Genomic DNA, 19,085 nt, shown 5'->3' with positions numbered 1-19,085 from the left:
GCGTAAAAATGACAGAAGGTGGCACTGCTTTAAAGCATTTAAAACTTTTCATTCTGGTTAAAGCAAGAATTGAAATATTTCACTATAATAAACCATCCCCTCAAGTATTAAGATTTTCCAGTTGTTAATTTATTAAAAAGCAACTCTATATCAGGGCTGGAACCAGCAAACTTTGCACATTGTTTCCTCAAATCCAGTTTGACAAGAGAAGCTGAGTGATTTTATGGATATATCTCATGTTTAGCCTGATGCTTCAGGGTTTGTTTGTTTTGGGTTTGTTTTTTTTTTTTTTGGACAGTATTTCCTAATTAATCTGACTCTGCTCTGGATGAGCCAAATTCTGCCAACAGCCATCTGGGACCAAAGTGCAATGATTTAGCCACTGTCATTCTTCATGTGGTTTCCCTACTTTTGCCCTATTTTTGTTTAGAGGCACTTCTGGACTAAAATTTTAAGCTGCAGCTGCATCTATGAGGATTGGCAACATGGGGATGTTTAAAAGATAAAAGTTTGTTTTCCTAAAGAGCAATATTCCAAGATTTGAGGATCAGCATATCCTTTATGCCTCATCCTCAGAAGGGCAGAACTGCTGGTCCTGCATTGGAAGTCTCTTCATTGAACTTTTTCTCCTTTTTTTGGTAAAAAGAAAAAAAAAAAAAAAGCCTTCTTTTTTTTTTTTTTTTCCTACTCAGCAAGGAAGAAAGCAAAGTAAATAAAATCAGATAAAAACAAATTTATGCCTCATCCTCAGAAGGGCAGAACTGCTGGTCCTGCATTGGAAGTCCCTTCGTTGAACTTTTTCTACTTTTTTGGTAAAAAGAAAAAAAAAAAACTTTTTGTTTTTCCTGCTCAGCAAGGAAGAAATGCAAATAAAATCAGACAAAAACAAATCCAACCACCCTCAAAACCCCCTAAACTCCAGATCTCTAGCCCTGCACTAAGCTATCAGAGGGTTGCCCTAAGGACAGAACTGATATGCACATGGACACAAGAAGGATGAGGAGAATCCCTAAGAGAACACACCAGGAGGAGCTGTTTTTCTCCAGAAAATCTGTGCTCTGACTGACTTCAGACTTGCAGGAATTTCACTGAGTTATAACAAATCTTGGATTCTTTCCCACCCACTGTTCACTGACCTGAGCAGAGATATCAATGAGTTTGGGGAGATTCAGTTGGCTTCCTTCTTCTGTCTTCAGGAAATCCAGCAAACACCCTGCAGGAGAGGAGAGACTGCTGTCACTCTTCTAGATAATTTATAAATTTATTTTCCCTGGTGCTTCTCTGAATATAGACAACAAATCTGCCTCCATCCTAAGGGAAATCTGAGGACCGAGAATGGGTGTCCACTGGAGTGTCTTTCATTAGGAAAGCTCCCAAACAGCCCAAAATTCCCCTCTGTTTTGCACAGATCTGTTGCAAACTGCTGGGCATTCATCATTTGAACTGCTAGAAAAAGAGGGGCAAAAGAAAGGGCAATTTCACCATGAAGGGATTTAAAACCTGTGAGAATACTGGGGAGGAAAACTTTAAATACTCTTCAAATGGAGCATCACCACAGTTTTTTCATCACCCAGAAAGTCTCTTTCTCTATTAGAACCAAACTTTTGGTTCACTTGCTTGCAGATTTGGTACAACCCCTCCTGCCCTCCCTCATTCTGCAGGGGAGCACTGGCCAGATCACCAAAGTGGCTCTGCAGAAGCCCAGCAGAAAGCCCCAGGAGGGTTTTTACCATTGGCCATGTACTCTGTCACAATGTAGATGGGCTGCTTGGTGACCACAGCATACAGCCGGACCAGTTTGTTGTGCTGCAGCTTCTTCATCAGGTTTGCCTCTGCCAGGAAGGCGTCAGGATCCATGCTGCCCTCCTTCATGGTCTTCACAGCCACCTTGATGTTGTTTTTGTAGTAGCCTGCAGGGAGATTATGGTGTTTTGAGGAATTTTGGGCTCCCTGCAGGCTCTGTGGGGTTGTGTAAAAAGGAGAGCTCATGGAGCAGAAAACCACAGGAACAGCTTGGATCCCTCATTAAGGAACACGGGGTAAATCCCAGTGCCAGCAGGTGTGAGAGGAGAAGGGACACTCATGTCACAGCTGTCAATCCATGAGGCTGCATCAGGGATGGTCCCTGCAGTGAGCCCACCCTCACACAGCTCTCCCAGACCCATCCTGGGTGAAACCCCTGGGGCCTCCCACCAGCTGGACTCTCAAATCATCCAAATACAGCCAAAAAGGCAGGACTGAGCAGTCAGCACATGGACTCAGCCTGGTCCTGTCCACAATCTCCATTTCCAAGGCAACCAGCAACCACAAAGAGGGTGGTGAAGGGAGCTGAGCTCCCCCCCTTCCTCTCCTGCTGATTAGCAGTAGGCAGGAAGGCATCAGGGATGGAGATCTGGGCTAAAAAGTGGAACAGGGAGGCAGAAAAAGTGGGAAAATGTCACCCAGGTACCCAACTGAGTGTGACTTAGGATCACTGGCATCACTACAGTTGTGCCCAGGATTCCCAGGAAGAATGAGTGCATATCCCAAGAGATGAGTAAATAGTGACTTCAACACCCATTCCTTGTGAAACCCCTGCTCAACCACTGCTCTCTGCAAACACCAGCTGTCCAGTCCTTCCCAGGGATCCTGAAGCTACTTCTAAATATGTGTTTGTCCTTAAGGATCCCCACTCCCAGAATAGTTTTGCTTTAGGGAAATAAAAGGGGTTATCCATCTCCTCTATGTCTTTTTTCTCCTGGAATGGAAGGAATTCCACTTACCCATCCACACTTCCCCAAACTGCCCACTGCCCAGCTTCTTCACGAGCTTCAGGGCCTCCCGAGGGATCTCCCACTCGTCCTGGGCCCAGGGTCTCTGGGGAACCAGGGATGTGCAGGGAGCTGTGAGGCGCTGGCACAGCCCATCCCCTTTCTCTGGAGGAGGACAAAGCACAGGAGAGTTCAGTGGGATGGCAGAGAAAACCTCCTCCTCCATCCACACGTGCCAGGAAAGATCAACCCATGGAAACCTCAACAACCACGCAGGGAAGGGGTGGAGACCCCAGCCCTGGAGGGATTTAAAAGCTGTGTGGATGTGGCGCTTGGGGACATGGGTTAGTGGTGGCCTTGGCAGTTCAGGGGGAACAGTTGGATTCAGTGGTCTTAGAGTGGTCTTAGAGGTCTTTTTCAATCTTTATAATTCTATGGTTTCATGAAAAGTTTCAGCCACAGGGATCAAGGCACTTAGAACGGTCCCAATCAAAGGGGAAAGCTCAAAGGGAGCCATAGAGGAGAAAATTATCCTGCCCAGTTTTTCCAAACCCTGCTTCCCATGCATCCCTCCTGCCTATCCTGGCAGCATTCACCTCTTTCCTTTCTCCATGGGGACACTCCCTGACTTTAGGGCTGGGGGCAGAGCTCATCCTTGTAATTCCCTAAGATGGAAACCAGGACATGGCTTCTGCTTGTAGGATCACATTGCCCCTCAAGAGTGGGTGGAACAGCTGTGATGTCTCCCAAACCTGTCCTCCTTCTGTCCCCACTCTCTTCCAGGACACAAATCCATGAGGGAAGGCAGACAACTCACGGCTGTAATGATGGATGAGCTCTGGCAGGCTGGAGAAAGTCATCCTGGGGGAGATGTAGTACCCCCCTCCATCCAGGGAGCGGATCCTGTAGTGTTTGATGATGTCCCCGTGGGCAGAGTTGTTGTCTCTCACGGACAGGGAATAGGCATCTGGAGAAGGAGCAGAAGGAGCTGTGAGGACAAACTGCACCCCAGCCAGGGACCAGCTGCCTCCTCTTTCCATGGCTGCCAACAGCTCCAAACCAGCCCTGGCTGATGCCTTTCCAGGGCAAGTCCCCCAGAATTTACAGCTTCTCTCTCTCCAAGGCAAGGGGACAGGATAAAAGTTCATCAAAGCTTAAATGATCCAGTCCAGGCTTCCTGGAGTAACACCTGCCTGTGCTGTGGCCAACAGCCCCGTGGAAGCACTGTGGGGACCAGCAGCACCACTCCAGGCACAGCAGTCAGATGTTCCCTAGGCAAGGATGGTCTTTCCACAGCTCCATATTCCCATCTGAGCTCTGCCAACCTCAGCATCATGAAATCAGAATGGTTTGGGTTGGAAAGGACCTTAAATTTCATCCAGCTCCACCCCCTGCCATGGGCAGGGATGCTTTCCACCACCCCAGGCTGCTCCAAGCCCTGTCCAGCCTGGCCTTGGACACTTCCAGGGATCCAGGAGCAGCCACAGCTTCTCTGGGAAATCTGTGCCAGGGCTTCACCCTCACAGCCAAGAATTTCTTCCTAACATCCAATCTAAACCTGCCCTCTTTCAATTTAAAGCCATTTAAAACCATTTTCCTCTGGATTAAACATTATTAAACCTTGTGCCAAGGTCAGCTGCGGGGGGACAGAAGGTGGGTTCAGGAGAATTGTCTTGTTCAGCCACAAACTTGTGACCATGGCTAAACCAGATCTAGAGATTCCCATCTGGAATCTTGGCCCTTTTGGGCTTCAAGGGAGCTGCTCAGCCCTCCACCACCCCAACCTCCTATTCCCTCCATGAGAATCTGAACCAAGGCTGGTTTTCAGTGCACAAAAGCATCACTAGATGTTGCTGCAGAGCAGAACTTCCAGCCTGTGTCAGTGTGGTTCAATGCAGTTTAGCAGAGGGGTTTTTTCCCCTTTGTCTGGATTGTATTTCTGGAGTGATTTGTTACATGCCTGCTGAGCTGTTCTAAGTCTAATATGTCACCTGGGCTGATAAACTGCCCATTTTTCATTTTTTTTTTAATGAAAAGGCAAGGCTATACATGTTTAAAAGTGTGTATCTGTTCGTGCAGGATCATAAAAAGAAGCAGGGCCATCCACAGCAACTCTGAAATCCTAAACCTGCATGTGAGGGGAAAGTTTATTAACATAAAATCCTCACTGGCTGGTGTTTCTCCATCCCAGCACCAGCACTTTTCCCTACACTGTGCCTGAAACCCATTTGCATTTATAAAAAGCAGCAAAAAACTCCCCACCTCTGTGGATATTTGCTCTGTTGGAGCAATCATAAATCTTTACAAGCAGAGTTTGGAAGAGTCTAAAGTTTTCCCAAGTGCCAGCAATCATTTTGAGAAGACTCCCTTCCTGCAGAAACCAGATCTGGTGGTGTAAAATTCATGGAAAAACCTGGTGGTTTAAATGCAGAGCCAGGGAACCTCAATTTGATGTGGTGGTCTCCTCAGCAGAGGAAGCTCTTCTGGTTCTCTTTCCTTCACCATGAATGTCAGGCAGAAGACAAATTAAGAAGCCCTTTTGATTTTATCAGTCCTGCAGCTGAACAACTGAGAAACAGCCCTGAAACATCTTCAATGGGGGAATAAAACCTCAAGGGAAAGGCAAAGAAATAGCTCTGCTGGCTCCTCTGTGGTATCCATGTGGATATCATTCCAAAATAATGATAATAAAGATCAAGGCCAAAGGCTGGACTTGATAATCTTTAGTGGTGTTTTTCAACCTAAATGATTCTGTGATTCTGTGAAGAAGAATATGACATTGATGACAACACATCTATTATAATTATTATTATTATTACTACTACTATTACTATTATTGCTATTATTGCTATTATCTATTATTAACTTCCATTATTGCTGTTGAGGGTGATGATGTTTTAATTTCAAAGAGACTGAAATACTGCCCAGGTCAGGCTGCAGCCCAAGAGAGTTGGGCTCATGTGGCACAAGACCAGGAGGGTGCTTGGTGTGCCTGGGACATGGCTTAGGGTTTGTGTGGTATTTTTACAGGATGAGGACTGCTCAAGGAAAGAGCCAAACTTGGTGTGAAGGCAGCTGCAGCGAGGCCAAATGATCCTGCAGAAGGAAATCCAGGAATTGATGACAAAATACATCTGCAAGGGGGTGTCTGGGGGCTGAGAGGCAGCAGGGAAGAGGAGACCTGCCCTGTTTGCCAGTGGTTGCATCAAAAAACTCTTCTCCCACAGGATCTCCTTTCCAGGCCCCACCAACCCTTTAAACTTTCAAACAGAGACAGGGCCCAATCTCTCAGCTGCCAGAGTTAGTTCTTACCCTGTCATTAAGCTAATGACTGCATCTCAGCCCCAGTCACAGTTTAATTTTCTGCAGGGAGTGTGGTGGAGCTTCCCTGTCCTTCTCCAAGGCCAGATACTGTTCCCTTGGGAGCTGCTGTGCAGAGGCAAGGCACTGAAGGGAAAGATTCAATTCTTCCTTCATAGAATCACAGAATGGTTTGGGTTGGAAGGGTCCTTAAAACTCATCTTGTTCCACCTCCTGCCATGGACAGAGATACCTTCCACTAAACCAGGTTCTCCAAGCCCCATCCAACCTGGTCCCTGCTCCCAGCGACAGCAGAAAATGAAAATCATTGACTCCTAAGTCCCTCTGATGATATCCAGGAAAAACAAAGGAGTTCTCATTCCTCAGCCTCAAGGGACATTCACCTGTTCTGCATCCTGGCACAGACCTGGGCTGGTAAAGAGTCCAAGTAGAAAATTTCTTCATCGCAAAGTTAACCAGCTCTGGCAGAGCTGCCCAGGGCAGTGATGGAGTCCCCATCCCTGGAAGGGTTTAAAAGCCATGCAGATGTGGCACCTGAGGACATGTGTTTAGTCCATTTCCTGCTCCTATAACTCTCAGCAGCTCCTTAAATCCTTCCCAACGGGAAGGGCAGGAGCTGAGCTGGATGCAGAGGCTGAGCTCAGTGAGGTCCCTCCTGCTGGGAGCAGCGAGGCAGGAATGCTGCTGGGAGCCAGGAGCCCGTGGCTCTGCACAGCTGGGGGAATGTGTTCCTGCAGCTTTTGGAATGATTGTTACTTCAGGGGGACTTTGTTTATTTGCAGCAGCTTCGGCAAGGACAGTGCTCTGCCGATGATTTCACTGCTTCCCACACTGTCCCCATCTTCTCAGGTTGCTGAATATGCCTTTTGGGGACTCTCTGAAGATTTGCAGAGTTTCTGCATCTCAAACCATGAGGAAAATGAGACTCTGCTCAGGATGGGCTGGGAATAGGTGCTGCTCCTAGTCAGGGTGAAGAACCCTTCCCACTTTGCCTAAGACATCCCAGTATGAGGCAAACCACCTCCCAGTTTAAGTCACTAATGGGATTGAGCTCAGCCCAGTGCTTGTCCCTGATGGACAAATTTTGCTGGTGATGTGCCAAGTGAATGAAAACACACGTCATGGGGACACAAATACAGGAAAAAGCAGTGGGGCTCCAAGGGCAGGGTTAATTCCATGGCACATCTCTTGGTGGGCCACAGGGTGCTTTACATCAGGGAATTCAGCTTCATGGGACATTTGGAGATGCCTGGCTTTGTCTTTTCCCTTTCTCTTTAGGGAGGAGGGAGCTGTGGCTGAGATGGATCAGACGTGGTCGTTCAGGCAGCCCAAAGCACAGGGTGCTCAGGGAGATGCCTGGCTTTGTCTTTTCCCTTTCTCTTTAGGGAGGAGGAGCTGTGGCTGAGATGGATCAAACGTGGTCATTCAGGCAGCCCAAAGCACAGGGTGCTCAAGCAGCAGCTGGGCACACAGGATGATCCAGAGGATGAGGTGTTCAAAGGAATAACACCAATATTTTATGCTAATATCAGAAAAGACATAGGGCAGACACACATCTGAGCATTTGGGACTCACATGGGGCTTCCGTGCAGTGGAACCCACATCTGTGAATGCAGAATATCCCACACCTCATTCTTCTTGACAGCAGAGACAGGGAATTGAGGATCTGGTGATTTCTCCTTGGATTTCAGGACTTCACCACCTCTGCTCAAGCCCTGTGTGACCAAGACCCACCCACACTCCAGACAATTGCAGAAGTTAGGGACGATTGTCCTGAACAAGTGGAGGGAAAGGTCTGATCCCATGCATGTGGCACTTAGAGATGCCACAAACACCAGGATCGTGTGTGGACAGAGCTGCAGACACAGCACTCCAGTGTTTGCTTTGTGGTGCTCCCTGCCCTTCCTGGGTGCAATGAACACACCAGCTCCCCAGATATCCCAGCAAACAAAGAGACAGTGGAATGGGATAAACAGAAGAGCAGCACGTGGTTCTAAGTCTAAGCCAAATCACTTGGAGACCTCCCTTGTGAATAGGAGAAAAAAGAGACAAGGAAGGAAGAAGGAGATGCTACAGCAGGCAAGAGCCATTTGTAGGATGGAGGAACCAGACTGTTCCCTCTCTTACTGTTAGGCCTGGGCCTTTGGAAGTATTTGGGAAACAAAATAAAAGGAAATGAAGGTTCCATATGGTTTCAGATGGGTGCTCCAACTCTCTACTGCTCAAGTCACAGTTGGACACCATGATCTTAGAGGTTTTCCAACCTAAACAATTCCTTGAGTCTATTGGGAAGACAAAAATCACCTCTTCCCACGTCTTAAGGAAAGACTTCTGCATCCACTTGAAAGGAAAGGAACCTAATGACAGCAAGACTGAAGCACTTTCCTGACCTAATCCATGGATCTGGTTCAGAGCAGAACCACAGGACCATCACGAGCATCATTTCCTCCATGGAGGCCACACACATGATGGCCCAGAGGAAACAAGGAGAAAAAAATAGGAAGGAAACATGGGAAAACTTAAACTAACTTCCCAACTCTATGAATTAATAGCATGAAACAAAGAAATTGAAATGACTTGGTTTTATCTTATGGTTAATAACTATATCCACTGCCCAAGAGGAGTGGGAGCAATTCTCTGGCCTTTCCATCCTCACTGAATAATTTCAAAAATCAGACATGTTCATGGAACATGGAAGGAAAGTGGATTAAATCCATCTATCCTGCTCTAGTCACTCTCCTTCCAAAAGTTCTGGTTTGTAGGAGTTCCCCTATGAGACTATCAGGAAAAACATGTTTTCCCTGGGAAAAGGACTTTTTTCAAAACTGTTCAAGTTTCTGTTGCAAACAGGAGAAATATTCCTTCTAGAGTGTGTAGAAATAGCTTTAAAAAAAAAGAGAGAGAGAGAGAGACATTTCCTTGGGAAGAAAAGGAAAAGAAAACTCCTAAACTGTTTTGGGAAATCTGTGTATTTGTGTTCCTGCGTCTTTGCCATGAACTCTGGTGGAAGAGACAAATCTTACTGCAGCCAGAACTGCACAAATTAGTAGATCATGAGAAAATCTTTGCCCTCCAAACCCTCAGCTCACTCCTAGAGCCCTGCTGAAGGTTTTCCAAGCCTGGGCAACAACGAGGAATTACCTTTGCTCCACGGATCTCACCTTTGGTGGTTTCACTCTCCCGGACGAGGAAAGAGCCAACTTTGTTCCCAGAAGACAACAGCAGCCTTTCAGCATCTTTTCTGCTCAGAGTTCTAAAATACCACCTGGGAGACAGAAAAGGCAAAAGCATGGCTTGAAAAGGAAAAACTCTTAAAAATGGAATTCTTTCCAATTAGTTCTTTTTTTTTCATTAATCATTACACTGTGAACCTGAGAGTTGTTTTTATCAGCAAGTAGTTTTTTATCTCCTGGAAAGTGGCAGTAATAGACTGTTTTGGGTAGATTGACACCAGATTTGGGTCACTTTGGGCTTGTTTCACAGCCTGGAAATTCAGACAGTGTGGGGAGTAGATGGGATGTGCAATATCCCATGCAAAAATTCAGGCTTTGGATACAAAGAGCTTTTATGTCTCAGCCATATTTCTGTGCCCTACTAAATATTTGCTCAACTCAGTGAGGGTTGAGTCCCTCCAAGAAGAGATTGCAGGCAGGACTGATCATTTAGAGCTGACTGCCATAGAGGAGGATAACTCATGGAAAAAAATTCTCCCTCTGTTTGTATTACAGGCAAAATAAACTCTTTTGACTGCAGTCTTTCATTTGATATTCTTTGCAGGGAGGCTGCATCTGGGCTCGTGTAAAAAACAGCACAGGGTCTGGGCACTGGCACTCAGTTTTCTGTCTTGTTCAGTTGTTGGCATGGTCTCTGGCAGATCCAAGATCTGGATCAGTGCACCCCATCCAGAGATTCCCAGTTTACATATGGATACTCTCTTGGAAGGTGAAGAGGTTTTAAGGTGTTTGTATGGGTGGACTGGCCCAGTGGGACCAGAGGATGGTCCCTGGCACTGCCACCATAACCTTTCTGTTGTTCCCCTCAAATCCTTGTTTTCCACAGTGGGTACAATCAATGGAACAAGATCCTTTGCCCACTTTCCCCAAAACAAACTCATCCTTCCTTTCCACACCAATATGATGCTTAAAAACTTGTCCTGAGCTTTTGGGCAGCATTATTTGGGATGAGGAAAAACCTCCTGCCATCCAGCCTGGCAGTGACATCTTCCTGCCATCAATAAAGCTCCTCCTGGAGCTTCTGGAGTTGAGATCCAGGGCACAGCATCCATGTTGGCCTCTCAAAAGCTTTCCCACTTACTTTTCCTCTTCCAAACTGTCCACTTGTGCCACGAAGTTGCTGGGGATGTATCCTTTCCTCCCAGTGCTGAGGGACTTTGCCAGCCACCAATCCCCCTCTCTGCAAAGGGAGCAGAGGAGAAGGTGTGAGTGCCCAGAGGAGGTTTTGTGACAAGCTGAGGCTGTGGGGATGTGGATTGTGGGGTTTGAGCACTGCAGAGGGACTAAGACTCCGTAATCCACTCTGCAGTTCCCTCTGGGTTCCCAAGGACCAAAACCAGGCTGGTGGCTGTTGGTGTTTTAGGGACTTGTGGAGGTGACAATCTCTTTCCATGAATGTGGAGCAACCACAGACCCAAACCTCTGCTACACACCTTGAGTGAGAGGAGGGGCGTCAGGGTCATGGGATTTATTTTGTCTCTTCAACAGGGCTTTGGGGTTCTTTCTGCCCCTTCCTTTGTGTTCCAGACACCCCACCTTGCTGTCCCACTGCTGACTGAATCACCAGCCACGACCCAAAGCCATCCCCATGCAGGGGGTTCTCCATCCCCTTGTCCCACAGGTCCCAGCCCGTGGCATCTGGGTGAGAAACGTCACCTCTGGAGGCCACCTCAAACCTCCAGTAGTCAAGGACGGAGCAGCCCTCCAAGGTCTGGGGCCCCCAAGCTCACCTCTGCCCCATTATGGACTGGGCCTCTCCTGTGGTGAGTTTGAGAAGTTGAAATGAAACCTCACAAATGTCTGGCTCAGTTCTGTCCTTTCCTCTGACTACACCCAACCCACATCCTTTGCAGAAGCAGAATCAGCACAAACACAGGACAGGAGCTGTTTTTTTCTTCTTGTTGCCCATTTTTTGTTGTTGTTGTTATTTGTGTTAGGTCTGCACTCACAGGCACTGACAGCAAAGAGGGTCCCAGTACCACCCAGGCAAGGACAGTCCCCAGCCCCAGAGTATCTGTGACTCACAGAAATGTCACCCCCAGAGAGAAGACGGTACCCACAGGCAGGCTCTGGAGCAAAGCCAAGGCACAGGCTGAGCTCTGGTCAGCTGCAAAGTGCTGGCTGACCCCAAGGTCCCCCCTTTCCCAGCCTCTCCATGCTCATCTTTGAACTTCCTCCTGGGTCACTTACTTGGAGAGGACCTGGAGTTTCTCCCCTTTGACCAGCTCCAGGTCACGGTCACTTGAGGCAGGAAAATCGTACAGTGCAACCACAAACAAGTGATCTGAAAGAAGAATTAACTCCTTTGCATCCAGACTGTTCCTTGATGCACACTTGGGTGTATGGTGGGGCATTTCAGCCCCTAAACACAGGGCTCTGTCATCCTCCCACCCCCAAATCCAACCTTTCCACCAACCCAGCTTTCCTGCTCACCACAACCCCTGCTCAGGGATTAACACTGATTCAACAAAGCATTTCCTGTGTATGCATTTTTAAAACACTGCAGAACAGCTCCCCCAGTCCACAAAACTCAGAGTGTCAATAAGAAAAAGGGGTTTGTGTGGAATTAGAAGGGTCATAAATAACTTGTCAGAGTTCAGCCTGAGTTTTACACAGTGATAAATGAAAACTGCTACATTTCTCATGGTGGCTGTGGAATTTGACTCAAAATGATGTGGGGCTTTTGATTGAAAAAGTATTAAGTCATTGTAGTTTCTGTTATTTGAGGCTGTTTCTAGGATTTAGCTCTCCCTGGGCTCCTGGTCTGTGGCCTGTGCTCTGGGCTCATCTGATATCTTGTCATCCCTACTTCTTGAACACTTTTCCTTGCAGATCATAGAATGAATCACAGAATGGTTTGGGTTGGAAGGGATCTTAAAGCTCATCCAGTTCCATCCTCTGGCATGGGCAGGGACTCTTTCCACTACCCCAGGTTTCTCCAAGCCCCATCCAGCCTGGGCTGAGACACTTCCAGGGATCCAGGAGCAGCCACAGCTTCTCTGGGCACGCTGTGCCAGGGCCTCCCCAGCCTCACATGGAAAAATTCCTTCCTCACATCTAACCCAAACATGAGCTGTGCCAGTTTAAAACTGCTGCCCCTTGTCCTGCCACTTTCTGCCCATGTAAAAAGTCCCTCTTTCTCCTTTTTATGTTCCTGCCCACGTGCCACCATGCTCTGGCACAGCCCAGGGCTGATCCCTGGGGGCTGGAGCTGAATCTCTTGGTTTGCAAACCCCGGAGGTGCCGGGGCTGCTCTCGGGGAAGTGCTGCAACCTTTGCCCCGTGCTCTGCACGCTCAGAGCTGCTGAAGCAGAAAAGAGCAGCTATTTTGGGGCAAATAAAAATGTGTAAAAAGAATCAGTACATGCGCAGGATCACAAAAAATCGAACCAGAACACCGTGGTGAAGAAGAAAAAGAAAGGAGAAGGACGGAAAGAAGGAGAAGGAGAAGGAGAAGGAGAAGGAGAAAGAGAAAAAGAAAAACAGAATAAAAATAAAAATTAAAGAAAAATTTAAAGAAAAAGAAAAATTTAAAAAAATTTTAAAAAAATTAAAAGAAAAAGAAAAAAGGCAAAGAAAAAGAAAACAAAGAAAAATTAAAGAAAAATTTAAAGAAAAATTTAAAGAAGAATTTAAAGAAAAATTTAAATAAAAAGAAAAAGAAAAGGAAAAAGAAAAAAGAAAAAGAAAAGGAAAAAGAAAAAAGAAAAAGAAAAAGAAAAAGAAAAAGAAAAAGAAAAAGAAAAAGAAAAAGAAAAAGAAAAAGAAAAAGAAAAAGAAAAAGAAAAAGAAAAAAAAGAATGGGAGCTGTGCTGCAGGAAGGCTTCAGCTTGTGCTCAGCCTAATTAATGCACTGAGACCGATGGACAGCCTATTATTAGCATTTTTCAAAACAGCCTGTCAAGCCACTGTCTTTGGGTGACCTTTTCAAATAATGCCACCAGCAAGAGAGGCAGACTGGCCCTTTGTCACAGCAAGATAACCGTGTCTCTGGGGCCACTTGGGGTTTTTGTCTGTGCAAGGCTGGCTGCTGCTCCGATGGCAATTTGTTAGGGAGGAGAAAGGGTCAGCGTGGGAGGAAAGGCAGCTTTGGAAAGCAGAGCCCTGAGCAGCTCCCTTCAGGCTTTTGAGAAGGAAATCGGAGATCCATGAGAGGTTCCAGCAGAGCCTCTCTCCCAGGATGGGAAAAGGATGATCAAGTCACAAGGGAGAATGCTTTGAAGTCTGAAAATAGCTGGCACGGTTGGGGGCTTCCCCTTGAGGCAGCTCGAATTAGCAATGCACCCAAACTCTGTCTGCCTCCTCCAGAAAGTTGTTATCACACATCTGCTCAGACATGAAAGGGTTTGGGGCATGTGCCTCCTGCGAGGTGTCCACAACCAGCCTGCCATCACAACACACACCCTCCTGGTACTCTTGAAGGGGAAATAATGCAGTGATCACACTCATGCTCGGAAAAATAGCAGGAAGTGTGTGAATATCTTCAAGCCCAGAGTGGCTGTGTACTCCAGAAAATGAAAATGGAGTTTTGATCTTGAAGCGACTGGCAGAAGTGAAAAGAAATGAAATTAAAAAGAGAGAATACAGCAAGGACAAAAAGGGTTTGTATGCTGAAAAAAATACTTTATCATCTCTTATCCCAAAACAGGCGCTGAGAATGCTGCACACTGAAATGAGCCAGGAGAAAAGCTCTCTGTGCCTGAGCTAGCAGGAGTTGCCATCTCATGATGAAAGGGGCTCTTCCTGTCCCTGGGTCCATCACCCCATGAGAAGCACATGGATTACACTGCCTTGGATCAGTTTGATCCACTCAGGTCACGAGAGGCTTGTCGGGGCTGTGAGGAGCTCTCAGATAAAGCTGCCAGCCCTGGGACTTTGATTGGGAGCCAAACACATCCTGGCTCAGAGCTGCTGTCAGCAAAGTCTGATACCAGCAGGGTCTGCAGAGGCTGAGTGCCAGTTTGGTGGCTCAGTGGGAATGATTCAACCAGTCCTCCCACTGCTGGCTCGTCCTGAATGGAAGGTCTTTGCAACCACCTCACGGCCACAAAGCAGGGCTGAGGCTGTGCCAGGGTGTCCCAGAGGATCATCCATTGGTTTAGAGCCATTTTAGGATGGTCATGGTGTAAGTGACAACTTGCAGGACGCATTGGCCAGCTCGGTGCACTGAGCTATGGCTTACTGCTGCTGGAAATGGGGTCAGCTTTCTGTTCCAGCCTGGCATAGGCTGGTTGGAACCACTGAATCCTAAACTTGGAAAAGATCTCTTAAGTCATCAATTCCAACCATTAACCCAGCACTGCCAAGGCAACCCCTCAACCATGTCCCCAAGTGCCACATTCCTGTGGCTTTTAAATGGTGATTTCATTGCCTGGGCAACCTGATCTGAGGATTGCTAACACTTTTTGTGAATTTTTTCCTAATATCTAATTTAACCCTCCCTGGTGCAACTGAAAGCCATCTCCTCTCATCCTTTCACTTTTTACCAGGGAGAAGATCTCAACCCCTGCCTGGCTACAATTTGTTTTCAGGGAGTTCTGCAGAGCCACAAGGTCCCGCCTGAGCCTCCTTCTCTCCAGGCTGAGCCCCCCCAGCTCCCTCAGCTTGTTCTCCTCAGACATGCTCCACATCAAAGCAAATATCTTTGATCAGAAGTTTTTTAATTTCTCACTGAAAACTCGGCCTTTTCAGTAGAAACAACCCTTCCTTCTCCCACTTCAGCTCAAATTCATGTTTCTGACACCATTCCTTTCAAACTCAAAACCACATTCAAGTAACAACAACAAAAACAACCAAGAATTTCAGCATTGCCTTTGACACACCACAGAAGACCTCAAGTTCCATAGCATGATAATCTTTCACACCTTGAAACTCAATCTTGTTCATATTTTGGTCAGCAAGAAGCAAGTGAAGAGGTGGAAAAGTCGTGGTTCCTCACCAGAAGAAATGACCTTGCAGAGACTTCAACTCCTCGTGCTGTTGCAGGTTATTAAAATGCCTGAGGACAAGCACCCAAACCCACCAGCTCTTTCCATCAGTGGGATTTAAACCCAGCTGTGAGCAGCTGGCAGGGCAAGGGCAGGTGTTATTCTACCTATTTTCTATGCCTTATCCATCCAATGCAAGCAAACAGAAGCTCTCCCATGGGACTCTTGGATTTGGGGCCCACCATGGGCCAGGACTTTGCAGTGCTGGGGGCTTTGCAGGCTCAGAATTAAAATTTTGACTCCACAGAGACTTAAAACCAGCCTTAAGAACTTTGTGCTTGCCCTGGGAATGGTGTTAAAATGAATGGGAGACTCACACCACGGGAGAATCACCTGAAGTGAATAAAGGATTGGTGATGCCACGTGCACCACATTGCATGAAGAGTTCTGCACCCCTTGCCTGCCTTTGTGTTACTTCCATGAGGATAAATAATGTCAGGAGGAGTTAGGCTTTTGGTAAAAATACACAAATTAATGATTTCTGAGACAGAGGTGTGAAAGCTGGAAAGTGTGAGACAATTTCAACAACTCCAGATCAGAAAAAAAACCAACAAAGAAAAGCAATCCAAAACACAAAGAGAGCAAAAAAAAAAAACCCCACAAAAAAAAAAACAAAAACAAAAACAAAAAAACAAACAAACAAAAAAAACCCCCCCAAAAAAAAACCACCAGGAAAAGAAAGGGTTGATTTTACATTATGTAACACACTTCCATAGCCAATAATTTTTCCTGATTGAATTTGAAGTGCTCCCACAGGATTTAATTCATCATCTCTCTGAATTTATTTATTTTTTACATGATGTGATTGCCTGGACTTTGTGCTTTCTCTTTCAATTTACTTGAATTGCTGTCTCTTAGGAGAAGATCTCTGGTATCTCAAATATCTTGCTTGGTTCTTATCAGCCTGTTTTGCCACACAGGGCACAGTCAGATGTGCCATCATTTCAGGAAACTCAGACACTGGCAGAGAAAAATAGGAAGTTTTCCAGACTGGCCGTGTGAATATTCCTCCAGAACTGGAACTGAATCTAATGAACAAAATTAGTTTTGAGAGCTGAAAATGGCTAATATTGTACTTAATCCATTTTTTAACAACTTTCAACTTCTGCCTTTGGGCATGAAGGAGAAGTAAAATCCGCCTCCTTGATCACAATTTCTGCTGTGACTCTGACCAGAGTGGAAAAAACCCTGTGATAAAAATCCTGTGATAAAAACCCTGTGATAAGAACTCTGTGATAAAAATTCTGTGACAAATTGTCAGTCCCTGCTCAGCTGGGGAGGTGGGAGAGCATGGCCACTTGGAAATGTGCCATGAAAACAAGTCTGCAAAAGAAAACAGTTTCTGGAAAAATGGCCTTTCCATGAAAACACACCCCAGATCACATGGTTGAAGATATTCACCTCCCACAAATCTGATCTCCATAACAAAAGCCAAATTTGAAGAATATTTTGATGTGGCAAGAGTTCCTGTGCTTGGCCCGTGGTAGGGACCTTCCATCACCATCCATAAGACCTAAGAAGACCTAACACTGCCATTCCACCCATCCCATTTATTCACCACCCCCCTTTCTCTTTCCTCACACCATCTCCCCTAATCCTACCCTTTCATCCACGTGTAGAACTTTCATGTTTTGCTAACTGCCCTCTTCCAAGCTTCCTCTATTTCCCCCCCCTCTTCCAATTATCTCTCTTTCTGTCCTTAATCTGCAGAACTTCAACAAAAATACACATGAGCTGCTGCTGGAGGCTGGGCAGAGGGAGCTGAGGGCTCCCTGCTAAAAGGCAATAATCTCCAAACACCATCTGTGACCCACAGATAATTGCAGAGGTGGATGAAGCCAACAGCCTGTCTCCAGGCAGGGGCTCTGTGTATCCTTATTTTATGCTCTTCCCTTTCTTCTCCTTCCCTTTGTAGCCTCTCTGTGCTCTCTGATGCCTGCTATTTCCTCTGAAATTTTCAGCTGGCTGGATAAAGCATCCATGACTTGTCACACTGCAGACAGGGCAGAGAAATCTCACACAGCTCCAGGCTCAGATCTCCCTTTGCTCCACCAATCATGGAATCACAGGGTTGGAAGCGACCCTAAAGATCTCCTCCTTCCAAAGGAGAGGGAGTGCTTTTCCCTCTGGGTTTCTTTGATGAGCAGGGGAAAATTGGCTGCTGCAAGGACTTGGTGATGTAAACTGAGTTTTCTGAACCACTCTGATAAACTCCCTGCCTGGCACGGCTGCAAATACAGAAACCTGTGATGTGATGTGATGTGATGGCTCGTCCTCACACTCTGACATTTGGGGACCACCACCCTGCAAAACCCCACGGGGAGGCAAAGAAAACAGAACCTTACCTTGTGCAGAGGCTTGGTTTAGATGAGGGCTGTTGATAACTTGTCTCCCCTGTGATAGAAATAGAGAGGAAAAAGGAGATATTTATCACTTTGCTGTGTTTCAGGAAGAACTGATTTCAGCTTCACAGACGAGTGGGAGTCTGGTCCAGAGACCACTGCAGTCAGGCAGCAGTCCCTGTGGCTGGCTTCACAGCTGTGATGGCTTTAGCACATTTTGCCATGAGGTGTTCATTGTTGTCTTCACAGAAAGCTGGAATAAGCCTTGGCTTCCCTCTGAGTTAAAGCAGAAATCTGCTTCCCCCTCATTTGGAGCCTGCTCTATCCAGCCCCTGTCTGCTGATGCCAGATTTCGGATCAGTGAGGGGTGAGAGATGAATGGTCCAACTGAGAAATGGCAATTGCAGAGTTGTTTGAAGCAGAAAACCAGAGATATTGTCTGCCATAATTGTCCCAAGGATCATGAGTATATGATATCCTTTGCTCAAGATTACATTAAAAAAACAGAGGCAGTGACACTAACAGCTAATTAATCAGGGAACTGTAGAAATCACAGAATAGTCGATGGTCCTTGTGGATATCCACTCAGAATAATCTATGATTCAATGATTCCATGATTCCTGAGATGGAAGGGGCCCACAAGGATCATTGATCCAGCTCTGGGCCCTGTGCAGAGACCCCAAAAGTTCCAGCCTGCGCCTCAGAGCATTGTCCAAATGCTCCTGGAGCTCTGGCAGCCTTGGGAGTTTCCTGGGGAGCCTGCTCAGTGCCAACACCCTCTGGGGGAAGAACCTTTTCCCAATATCCAGACTAAATCTCCTCTGACACAGCTCCAGCTGTTCCCTTGGGTCCTGTCTCTGGTCACAGAGAGCAGAGATTGCAGCTGCCCCTCCACTGTCCCTCAGGAGGAAATTGCAGACTGTGAAATTAAATAGCAACAAGTTACTGCAACTCATCTGGGCACAATTTTAAAATGTTTACTTTATTCCTGGTTTGGTTTGGCCCTGCTGCTGGAACTGGCAAATTGTCTATAGATCCTTGCAAATGAGCTGAGATGGAACCACCTTGTTTTGGGGGATAACAGTTTGAAACTGGCCTTCACCCACCTTACAGTGCCTATGGTGGGTGTTTGACCACACTGGGTATTTTTATACACGTGCAAAAGTGGTGAAATACAGACACAGAACTAAAAACACCTTGTGTTTTCTGCCTGCACCACCCTTTCACCCCAGCTTAGCAGCAGTGTGGGGTGGGAGAGCTGCTCATCTGCTGCCATTTCTCATTTAAGTGGAAGAAATTTGGATTTCCCCTGACATGTGAGAGCTGAGTGCCTGTGGCAAAAAATAACGAATGGCAGAAGGTGGTCAGTGATACTGTATTTATCCTGATAGTGGCTCCTCTCCAGTGAGCTGGAGAGAATGAAATTTAGGAAAATAACATCTTCTTGGTCAA

At 46.5% G+C, this 19,085-nt stretch overlaps 1 protein-coding gene across 1 annotated transcript in view; it reads right to left on the bottom strand.

Moving 5' to 3' along the window:
* The window catches only part of BLK (BLK proto-oncogene, Src family tyrosine kinase), a 44,519-nt gene that overhangs the window by 6,580 nt on the left and 18,854 nt on the right, over positions 1–19,085 (bottom strand). The window contains exons 3-10 of the mRNA XM_039697618.1: positions 17,637–17,685; positions 11,495–11,588; positions 10,386–10,484; positions 9,233–9,336; positions 3,568–3,717; positions 2,763–2,915; positions 1,731–1,910; positions 1,137–1,213 (exon numbers count right to left, since the gene is read on the bottom strand). Of these exons, the coding sequence (XP_039553552.1) occupies positions 1,137–1,213; positions 1,731–1,910; positions 2,763–2,915; positions 3,568–3,717; positions 9,233–9,336; positions 10,386–10,484; positions 11,495–11,588; positions 17,637–17,685 (906 nt within the window). The remainder of the gene's footprint in view (positions 1–1,136; positions 1,214–1,730; positions 1,911–2,762; positions 2,916–3,567; positions 3,718–9,232; positions 9,337–10,385; positions 10,485–11,494; positions 11,589–17,636; positions 17,686–19,085) is intronic.

This window comes from Passer montanus, unplaced genomic scaffold (assembly GCF_014805655.1).
Source record: "Passer montanus isolate IOZ18808 unplaced genomic scaffold, ASM1480565v1 scaffold119, whole genome shotgun sequence".
Classification (NCBI taxonomy): Eukaryota; Metazoa; Chordata; class Aves; order Passeriformes; family Passeridae; genus Passer; species Passer montanus.
This window is presented reverse-complemented; position numbering and strand designations above follow the sequence as displayed.